Source organism: Choloepus didactylus, chromosome 21, assembly GCF_015220235.1.
Source record: "Choloepus didactylus isolate mChoDid1 chromosome 21, mChoDid1.pri, whole genome shotgun sequence".
NCBI classification, from domain to species: Eukaryota; Metazoa; Chordata; class Mammalia; order Pilosa; family Megalonychidae; genus Choloepus; species Choloepus didactylus.
In genome coordinates, this window is record NC_051327.1 from 10,095,713 (window position 1) to 10,107,325 (window position 11,613).

General features: G+C 41.6%; 1 protein-coding gene across 1 annotated transcript in view; it reads left to right on the forward strand.

Annotated features, from left to right (window-relative positions):
- Window positions 1-11,087, forward strand: part of NIPSNAP2 (nipsnap homolog 2) — a 31,320-nt gene extending 20,233 nt beyond the window's left edge. Inside the window, exons 8-10 of the mRNA XM_037814271.1 lie at window positions 5,314-5,408; window positions 8,753-8,836; window positions 9,905-11,087. Coding sequence (XP_037670199.1) covers window positions 5,314-5,408; window positions 8,753-8,836; window positions 9,905-9,969 — 244 coding nt within the window. The 3' untranslated portion in view covers window positions 9,970-11,087. The remainder of the gene's footprint in view (window positions 1-5,313; window positions 5,409-8,752; window positions 8,837-9,904) is intronic.
- The last annotated feature ends 526 nt before the right edge of the window (window positions 11,088-11,613 follow it).

Below are 11,613 nucleotides of genomic sequence, written 5' to 3' on the forward strand. Positions count from 1 at the left end.
GTCCAGAAATAATCCCTTATATTTATAGTCAGTTTATTTTCAACAAAGATACCAAGGTATTTTAATATTCTTTTTAACAAAGTATGCTGGAACAACTAGCTATTCTTGCAAACAATTGAATTTAGTCCCCTACCTCATATCATATGCAAAAATTAAGTCAAAATGTGTCGTAGACCTAAAGGTAAGAGCTGAAAAACTATTAAACTCTTAAAAGAAAACATGGGAGTAAGTCTTCATGGCCTTGGGTATAGGCAAAGCCTCCTTAGATGAGACACCAGAAGCACAAGCAACAAAAGAAACAATAGACACATTGGACTTCATCAAAAGTAAAAACTTGTTTGCTTCAAAGCATACCATCAAGAAAATGAAAAGACAACCCCCAGAATGGGAGAAAATATTTGGAAATTACATATCTGATAAAGGACTTACATAAAGAATATATGTAAGAACTCTTACCACTCAATAATCAGAAGACAAATAACCCAATTAAAAATCAGCCAAAAGATTTGAATAGATACTTCACCAAAAAAGATAATAAGAACATGGAAAGATGTTCAACATTCTTAGCTATCACTCAAGGAAATGCCAAGTCTAAGACCACAGTGAGGTAACCACTTAAACTCTGCAAGGATGGCTATAATAAAAAAGATAGATAATAACGTGTTGGCAAAATTGTGGAGAAATTGGAGCCCTCATCCATTGCTGGTGGGAATGTAAAAGGGTTCAGCTGCTTTGGAAAAGTCTGGCAATTCCTGAAAATGTTAAATATGGAGTTACTATATGACCTAGCACTATTATTCCTTGGTATGTACCCAAGATAAATGAAAATGTTTGTCTATACAAGAAAGTGTATGCAAATTTCCTTGAAGCATTATTCTTAATAATTAAAAAGTGGAAAGAACCCAAAGGTCCATCAGCTGGTGAGTGGATAAACCACCTGGTATATCCAGATGACAGAATACTACTCCGCAATTAACAGGAACAAACTGTTGATATACACTACAACATGGATGGACCTCAAAACATTCTAAGTGAAAGAAGTTGATGCACAAGACCACATATTATGTGATTCCAATTTGTGTGAAATGTCCAGAAAAGACAAAGTACATTAGTGGTTGCCTGGGCTGAGGGTGGGTTGGAAGTGATGATAGATGGGATCTTTGGGCACAATTGGATTGTGGTCATAGTTGCACAAGTCGGTAAATTTACTGAATCTGGAATTGCACATTTAAAATGTGAATTTTATGGTATTAACAGATGCCTCAATAAACCTGCTAACAGCACACCTCACTAAATAGAATTTATGCCACAGATCCAAGGAAATTGGTTACTATAACACATTTAATTGAGGCTGAAATAGGCTTCTAACAGACATAGTCTCTGAAGGTGCCCGACCTTCACCCCTCCTGTACACCTCATGCCTCTCTCAGAGCACTCACCACACCCTCAGTGGGGTCTTCGGTTTCCAGTTCTACACTCTATCCACAGGGCCTGCCACATGCTAGTAAATGTTGAATGGATGCATAATGCATGGCAGAAAACAGTGGTTATATGTAAAAAAATATTCACTTGTAATTGCTGCAATTGTAAACAACAAATGGATGGATTGTAGTGTATTCATGCAATGGAATCCTATACAGTGGTTGGAATGAATGAGCCAGATCCGCACCTGTTAACACGATACATCTTGAAAGCACCATATTGGGGAGAAAGAACTAAAGAAGAACATGAACAACATGATGCCTTCTATGTAAATTTTTTAAAGCAATAAGATGATCATTGTTCGTGGATGTACACAGGTGAAGTAGAAATAGTAAGCCATGGACAAGATGACTACACACTAGCTTCAGAGTGTAACCCATGGGGGAGCAGGGAAGTGGTGAGCATGAGGAGGGGTACAAAGGGAGCTTCGACCTTTGCTGCAGTGTCTTAATTTCTTGTTTAAAAGATCAGAAGCATATTTAACAAAATGTGAAGTATTAATGTTTTAAAAATCTAGAAGATGGGTGCATGGCCATTTGTTAGATATATACTCTCAGCTTTTCTGAATGTTTGAAATATTTCATAATTAAAGAAAAACAAGGAAAAATCATCTTAATACATGTTCAGAAGGCATACACTTCAACCCCAGTTTATTAGGAACACTGGTTCCTAACAGAAAACACTTTAAAAATTAGGGATAGAGAACATTGTCAGCAAAATCATTCTGTAAAGGACAAGATAAATATTTTAGGTTTTATGGGCCCATGCCATGTCTCAATTACTTCACTGCTGTTTTAGCGTAGAAGCAGTCATAGACAATTCAGAAACGAATGTAATTCTTACGATTTTTTTCAGTCCTTTAAAAACCATTCTTAGTTCCTTGTCCATAAAAAAACAGGCAGCAGAAGGGTTTTGGCCCAAGGGACATAGTTTGCTGGCCCCTAATTTAACTTATAAAACTATTTCCTTCCACCAGCTACATTAAACTTAATGGTGAAACACAAGAAGCATGCTCACTACTATCAGAAACAAAGTACCAGCTTTCACCATTCTGATTTAAATTTTTTTTGGAAATTCTGACCATTATAATTTAAAAAAACAGAAATGAACATTATAATAATATGCAGCCTTGGTACCAAAGAGGGATCCACAAATAGATTATTGGTCAATGGACAGTTGAAGTCAGTTCTTTGGAAGAAGTGCTCAGTGAAGTTTAGTTACCAGCATCCTCATTGGGACAGATGATTCAATAATGAAATTAGGGTACAATGATTTGGGAGAGACTGTAAAGAAAAACCCCAAAATGATATTTAGGGTTCAGGGTGGTCAGACTGTTGGCGTTCTTTTCTTTTTTCCAGTCTCCAAACTTTGTGTAATATGGTATTTCTGTGATAGTTAAAAATATTTTAAATCTTGAAACATTAAGATAAAGATACATATTTGAAACATAAAAATATATCTAATTTAACAACAGATTTTGAGCATATGTGTACTCCTTTGGAAATATTAAACACATCTATGCCCACTTGCTATTTCCATCTGCTAAGCTGGCATTTCACATAGTTATTCCCACAAAGCGGGACACAGTGTGGTGCTAGGGAAAAAGCCTTGGGCGAGACTTACTTTACAGTTCTAGGACTCTTGGTTTTTTAACTTTTAAGTGAAAACTTGTGACTGACTGACTTTTCAACCAGTATACGTTTTCCTTTTTCAATTATGGATTTTCTTGCTGTGGACTAAATAATTTCTAAGGTCTCTTCCGGCTCCAAAAAAATGGTTCTGCAATCTTAACTTCTAATGAATCTTTTATTTTTGGATCCTCAAAGGCTGAATAATGCAAGTTGGAATTTTTTTTATTTGAGAACTAAGAAATATGTATTCGATTATATTCTACTAGCATAGGCACCATTTTGTGAAGGATTTTTTTACTATGTTTTTTGTTTTGTTTTGTTTTGTTTTGTTTGGCCTTTAGCTGTATGAATTTGGCTACCCACAGAATAGGGTCACTCACTAGTTGGGTTTTGGGTGCTACTAATTAAGACTTGCTCACAATGGAATCCAGAAGTATTGAGGGTATTCTTCAGTTATTATGAAAGTATTTATAAAGCCAGTTCAGCATTCGATTTGTATTTTGGCACATAGGTAACTATTTAAGATGGTGACCTCCTCTTCAGTACATGCTTCTGATTATTACCAGGCTAAGGCAGGTATGTTTTCTTTGCCTACCTTAACTGAATTAGAAAAACTCAAAATGAAATGAATAATCCTGAATATGTATCAATACCAATGAAAGACAGATTTTTCCCCACAGAGTAAAGTTTAAAGAGTGCACGTTAAAATAATTTGCTTGATTTCAGTAATTTGCCAATCAGATTTGTAATTTTTGTGAAGATATTGCTCACTTAATTCTAAATGTAAAGGTTAAAAAAGTCAGTATTAGTTGGGAACCTATGGAGAACCCAAAAGCAAGAGATCCCTCCTTGCCTTCAGAGGAACCTGAGAGTTTGGGTCACCCTCCTGGTGTTGAGTTCGTGGTGGTCTGAGGGAGACTGGCCCATCCTTCACACAGCAGATTACTCCTGCTCTGATTCTACACACTCCCTTGAGATGTTCTAATTTAGTTCCCATGGGGTTGGCCTCCAGGAAGAGAATACGCTGATCAAGTCTATTCAAGTAACTTTTCCGTGCAGAACTCTTTCTACACTGTGGATCTTGGGAGATTGGTGTTCTTGGTCATGTGCCTCCATCTTTTATTGGGGCGAAGACGACTGTCTTCCCAAGACCTGGGGCCTCCGAGGCCTGGGCCCCTGCAGGCCAGAGCCTGCTCGGTGTTGATACAAATTTACGGGATAATCCATGGTGTGGAATCTCTTAAGAGATGCCACCCCTGCTTCTGGTGACCTCCCTAAATCACTTGAAGCCCCCTCCTTCGTTTTCACCTTTGATTCTAGAAAACTGCTTTTGGAAAAATATATTTTCAAAACATTTTTAGGAATTCACATCCATCACTAATTATAGATATAAAATACCTGGTGCAAGTATGAAAGAAGGTATTTAACAGCTGATACCTTTTGCAATGAGAACTCTTAGAAAGGAAAGTTTAAGATGTGCCAGTTTTTATCCAATTTAGGCACAATTCTTAGACGCCTAGGCACGACGTACATACACACTCCTCCACATAGTCCACAGTGCTGTTTGATACGCATTTTCCAAGGTGGCAGTTGTGACATTGGTTGTATGCTGCCAAGAAGCACTGCCTTCATGGTCCCTTGCAAGAGGTTGCAGAATCCCTCTTCAGTTTCAGGGAGCACGCAGGTGTCCCCTAGAGTTGGCTGTCTGTGACTGCTTTGCAGTGTGCTCCCTTCATCCCTGATTTAACCCAGTTCTCCTGGGATGGTCCCTGTCTGCTCAGATACAGAACCCCATGCTCTCTTAGATGTTCCAGCACCCAGCTTCCTCCCTCCCTCTCTTCCTAGAGTGTCATTCTTGGAGAAGCAGTTCTTTCAAAATTGACCAGTCCTTTCTGCCAATTTTCTTTCTTTATGTTTTCACATTATAGTAGGACTCAGCCGTGCAACCACTGCACACATATCCTCGCGTTGTTTTAATTCATAGTAGTCATTAGTTACTTTTCACTTCTCTCAAAAAAATGATTAGTATAGCTACAGAAAGGTTTCTGCAGATATTAACATAACTTTTAAGTGCATTTGATAATTAAAAAACCGTTAGTCTTCATTCTGAACAGCTTGCCTTGAGCGTGGAGGAACTTTAGTCTACTGATCGTTTTCAACATACCAGATTCAGGACCCAGACATTGCTTTTCCTTCATAGGGCTCGTGCAATTCGCTTCAGGCAGGACGGTAACGAAGCCGTTGGAGGATTCTTCTCTCAGATTGGGCAGCTATATATGGTGCATCATCTTTGGGGTATGTATTTTTTCCTTTGTTTTTGAGTTAATGGGACTTAGGTGTTCATTTGGGTAAGTTGTGTTAGACACTGGGTCAGATGTCAAGTTGGTAACTGAACACTGGCAGATTTCACCATCACAGATGGAAGTTTAGTGCTCAGCCACCTAGAGCCAAAGAGGTCAACAGTGAAAAGAACCCTAGATTCGTGGCACATTTCAGGGGTTAAAGGGAAGAAGGAGGTGGGAGAAGGGAAGCTGATAAAGCCACCCGGTGCCCCTCAGAGGAATCCTAAGCTCCCTCCAGACTGACTTCCCATTGCCCCCTCAGAGGCAGCCCCACGTTTTACCCCCACCCCTAAACTCCCACTGCCTGCCCTTGCATCTAGGGCCCCATCTTCCTGGAAGGCCTTCTTTCACCTTTCCCCTCCCTGCCCACTTCTCTTTGGCACCATCTTGAGTGTATCTTTCAAGGCCGGACTCGGATGTCACCCCTTCCCCCAAGTGAAAGTCACCCTCCCCCTGAACCCCCAGACCCTGATGTTGCATGGCTATTTGTGTCTGTGTCCTCGCTGGAGCAGGAAGTGGGTCTCAGTAACAGCTTGGCATAAATACTGCCAGTCCATCCCGAGCACACAGCGGTAGGTGGTTATTGAAGTAAAGCAAATGAAAAGCATAACTTGTTTCCAGGCCACAGCGACTAACTGAGGAGATGGTTTAGCCTGTTCAGTTCCAGCACAAGGGTGTTGGGACACCCCTGGCCCTGCTGTGCCAGCGTCGCAGGGTTTACGGAGATGAGTGTGCCAGGTCTAGTGAGGGATGAAGCAAGTCTGTGAAAATCGTGGCCCAAAACGGCATGGTAAATGACATGGGGATGTTTATTCGGGGTACTCTGGAGACTTAAAGGGAGAGGCAGTTCCATATATTCAGCTTGAGGATGTGGATGGGATTGACAGGTGAAGTTGTGAAGGGGGGAGGGCTGGAGCAGTGGTGGAGACTCAGGAAATTACAAGGAGGGTTCAGAAAACAGCACAGACTGACAGAACAGTCCACAGGGTTCCTGAGTCTAAGTGGGTAAGTTGAGCCCAAAAAAAAAAAAAGTAGTTTTTACATTGGGCTTCTGGAACCTTCACCCCTATGCCCACCCCCACTGCTTCTACCAGGGCTGCTGTGCTCCTCTCAGCACCAGACACTGGGCTTCCTCGCATCTAAGAGATTTAAGAACCTGCACTGAGTGAGAGATGCTGTAAATAACTCTCCAGCACCAGAGAACACCAGGGGGTGGCACTGCCTGGAGCACTTTGTTTTCTAGCCAGCTGAGATTTGAACCCATAAGCATCAGAGTTTTTAAATGTTGTCGATTTGGAGGCAAATCTTTACAAAATGTGTTCTGTGTTCCCTGCCTTTTCAGATTATACTAAGGGAACCTTTACCAATTTGAGGTAGGGTGAAGTTGTTTTTAATTCCTTTTAAAATAGTGTACATTCCTGTCTAGAGGAAGTAAATAGAAAAGTCAGACCTCTCCACCCTCCTTCCCTTCCTCTGGGCCTGCCTGAGCCCAGGCACTCAGCCGGGTCCAGAGCAGCATGGAGCGAGGTTCAGCTCTCATCGCGTGCCTTGCTTGCGGGAGGTCAGGCCATGCACACACTCCATGTAGCACCTGCCGTGTGTCTGGACAGGGGCTCCCAGGTGAAGGAGAGCGGGAGGAGCAGAGCCCTCACCTCTGCCCAGTGAGGGGACTCAGGCTTCCCGGGGCAGCAGCCAGGTGATGAGGGTCGACCAGGAGGCTCTCGCCCTCAGAGGCACAGAACCTGGAGGAGCCAGTGCTTTGGGCATCCGTGGGGGGCCAGATCGCAGGTGTATGTTTTCCTTAGGCAGGGCCCTTCCCCATCAAGGTCTCTGCTGTTGGCCCCAGTCGGTGACCCACAGGTCCACTGTCTACTTCCCACTTTCCAGGGGAAATAGTGAGGTACACAGAGGTGACTTCTCAATTGCCTGCTCCCAAAACTTACCCTCACTTTTCCCAGTTTTTTAGAGAGAGAATGATTTATCAGGCCCCTCTGGTGCACTGGTCCTTTTACCATCATCCCCTTTAACCCTCACAACATCCTGTTGCAGGTTACACACTGAGCCCCGTAGTTGGTAAACCCATCGCCAGGATCCCACAGCTGTGCAGCAGCTAGCCGGGCTCGGACCTCAGCCTGTCCAGTTTCAAAGCTGGGTCTCCTCCCTTCCCTTTACCCCTGCTCCAGCCCGTTGCTCCACCGCCACCCTGCCTGTGGGCCCCTTCCCCCGGGATATGAACACGCTCCAGGGTCTCCCATCGGAAAGCCTCCTAACCTGTGTTGCTGGCAGGAATGAGCTCACACCATGCGCTAATCGGGTACCTGGGTGCCGTGAGAAACCTGCACTTGTCACGTGAACGTAATAGTGTTTTCCTCTGGGTGGTGAAAGTTTAAAAGGAAGGTTTCTTTTCCTTCTATTTTTCAGCACCTTCAGAATTTTATGTAATAAATTTATGCTCTCTTATAGTAGGGGGAAGTTTTGGTTTTGGATGGTTAGATCGATAGGCCCACAAGGGTAGGTCTCAGGCAGAACTGAGGGAGGGAGCCCCGGCTCATCCTTTAGTCTTGACCGTGTGTCGAGGTGCCTAGGAGGCAGCTTCCTGGTGAGCAGTTGGAAGGATCTTGCCCAGGTTGGGATAATTCTAATGAAACCCAGGCACCCAGGTGAGGTATCTGTGAAATGGGGCCACGTTGAACCAAGGAGCACCTTCTCTTCCATTCCTGTATGTCGATGACGTCCTTTCCAACCTTCCGGCCTCACCTGGTTAAATCACACCTTCCCAGTGGCTCTCCCCAGTCTCGTTCTCCTGTGGACTCTGTTGGTACATTTACCACGGCTCTCAGGAGGACCTCGTTCTCCACTGCACTGAATACAGCCTCTCACCCAGGTCGTTGTAGGTGCTTTATAAATGTCAAACAAACTTGAATCTAATGTGGCTGATCAGTGGCCCAACAGTTTCTGCTTATGAATTTCACATGTTTTGAAGCAGCAGCTAGTCACTCAGTATGTGAATTTCTGTCTTGGGTGCACAAGACTGTAATGCTTACGAGCAGATCGTTTTGCATCTCCCTGATGCCTAAAACCATATCTCACACATAATTTGAGGCCTAACACTATATCTCATATAATTTTGCTCAGAATGACCAGCTCACAATTATCCCAGCTCATATGTAATGTCCAAAGTACTGCTCTTGAGAAAATCAGATGGCCAGCTGGATCATCCTTAACACATATGCTAGTCAAATGGAGGGCATAAGGTTTGATTTTAAGTCTTGCCTCTTCTGTGTGGTGGTTTTTAAGCTTACAAGGACCTTCAGACCAGGGAAGACATACGGAATGCAGCATGGCATAAACACGGCTGGGAAGAGCTCGTCTATTATACAGGTAATGTTTTTATTATTTTTTGTTTTGTTTTGTTTTTGTATTTTTATTTAATATTTTAACAGGCACACATTTGATTCTTTTTATTTTAATAGTATGTTGCTAGGATGGTGAATTACAAGGTTTCTTAGGGAGGTAGTCAAAATTTTCTCTAGTTACCTGATTTTTCTTTCAATAAAGAAAAATATTCTTTCAAGTCTGTTTTCAAACCTTTGTATGTTATAAATTTTATATCAATACATTTTTTGGAGATTTCTGAATTCTCTGAAAATTTAATTACACAAATAAATTGTTTTTATGCTTTCCTTTTCTCATCAAAATGCCAGTTGCCCAAAACAAAAATTTAAATACATCAATTAAAGAGTGATTTTGAAAATTAAGTTGATAATTAGACTTGCCTTATGCGTGTGAATGTATATGTGTATAATACATATGTACGTACTCTGAAAATATTTTCACTTGATCTTTAAAAGAAAGCAACTGCCCTGAATACAATCCAGTTATCCAGATACAGGCAGTAGATTCCAGCCATGTTGCAGGTCAAGTGTATTCCTAAGCCTGACACCCAGAAAATGAAAGTAATTTCTTCAAGAAAATAGGTCTCATCTAGGTCAAAAAAAAAAAAAAAAAAAAAAAAACATAAAATTGTATATGATTTTGATGCTTATTCTTACATTTTTCATCAGTTCCCAGGGGCATGTTTTACAAGTTCAGCATCTCTGTCCTTTTGAGCAGAATACATTCAACTGTGGAGGTTATACAAATTTCTTTTAGTTCAGAGAATTTTTGAGAAAGTACCACTTTTCTCATCATATGAGACTTTCCTAATTTTCAAGAAGTGAAACAAATCTCTCGGCAGGATCTTTTTCTTTTGAGGAACTTCTAGGGTGCTAGCTGATCTGTCGTTAGCGTGTATCTTTCTGCCCGAGGTCAGCATAGCATTTCCTGGTACTCCAGTCTGCTTTCCAGCAGCACGGCTTCTCAACATTCCCAGCCACCTCTTTGTTGGTGGTTTTCGACCACGATCTGTTTTAGAGAGAACAAAGACAGTGATCTTGATCCTGTTTTCAGTCCCACTCATTCAGGAGATGGAATCCAGGATCATGATCCCGATGAAGACCTCGCCCCTGCAGTAAAGCTGGAGATTGACTTCAACGTGCCTACAGAAACCCACGTGACAAGCATTTGTCATAAATTGACTTTATGGTATACATTGTATATCACATGTAAAGGAAACACTGACGTGTAAACTGCTGTATATAGCTTGTGAGAGACCGCTTTTCTTTACAATTTTCATGATCACAGGAAAGGAAACAGTCACAGCCTGACCGGTTGTGACAGTGCTCTGTAGCCCTTTCTGAAACATCCCTCTGTTGGTGGAAAACACTTTATAAATATCTGGCCACCCCCACCCCCACCCTCCAGGCAAAGAGGGCCCCCATTAAAATTTGAGTCATCTCCAAATAAGAATCCAACCATGAAAAGTTAGTCATTTCTTTATAAAAAAGCAAATCTGTTTTATAATTACAGATTTTTAGACAAAATTTCTTATATCAGCAAGAAATACAGATTTTGTCATGTTTCTCTAGCGGTTTTTTCTGAGTCTGAAATTAGGAACAAATTATAAGTGTCCCCAGTATCTGCAAATGTTTTAACTTCCGCTCACTTGTAATCAGTCAGCATATTAAAAAATGCGTCATTACTCAGCTGGTAGCAGTTGGCAGGTACATTTAATAACTAGTTCAGTTTTTCATAGAGTGTATTGTGATGTCTCTATGTGAGAGGGGAAAAACTCAGCTTGAACTTGTGTGTCATCTGTGATTTTGAAATGAACACCTTGAATAGCACTAATTTTTATTTGTAATATTTTTCTATAATGAAATAAGTAGCACTAGGAAAAGAGGTTTTATTTTGTAAGCAATCATTTGTGACCTCAGACATCCTCTGGTTAAAATTTTAATACGCTTACAGCAGGTGCTCCCAGGATCATGTATGACGGGTGGTGCATGTTGAGATTTAAATTGGCATAAAAGCTGCATACTTTGTCTAGCTGTTTGATTTAGTTTTTTAATCTAGTGTGCCAATTTTGTGTCTGTAATCATGTGAAAGTCCTGTTGAAATGAAAAATTGTCTGCCCCCAAATTAAAGAATTTATGTGTAAAATACAGTGTGAATAAATGTCCAACTTTTACATGTGAATGGTTTTCTGCAAGAACATACAAAAATCAATAAAAATCCTCTTAATTTTCACATATTACATGTATGCGATCTTTTCTTTTGTATTAGTGCTGAGAACGACCCTGTCACTCTTGTGAAATAGCTTGTCCAATTCAGAGGGCGTATGTCTACAGAGTAAATAGAAAAGAAGCCCACCAGCCTCTTTCTTTGACCTTGGAGCAGGGTTGTGGGGAAGGGGTGCTTCAGGAGCGGGGCTGCCGCTCAGTCATGTCCAGGCACTGCTCCTTGAGAAGGTCCTTAAACCACCCTCTTTGGCATTGAAGAGGGTTGAGAGTGCATTCGCAGGGCCCCACACACAGGCAGCACCTCATTCCAGACCGAGCTCAGCCCTTCTACTGACTTCCCATGAGACCTTAAATAACTCTTCACTTGTCTGAGACTCTGTTTCCAGGTCCTCAAAATTTAAAGAACATCTCTTCAGGTTTCCTCAGCAAGTTTTTCTAAACATTGCAGTTGTTCTTTACCTGATGGCCTTCCTGGACTCTGAGCTTCCTGGAAAGGACTGTGTCATCTTTGCCCTCCTCACCCAGCCTGTGGCATGG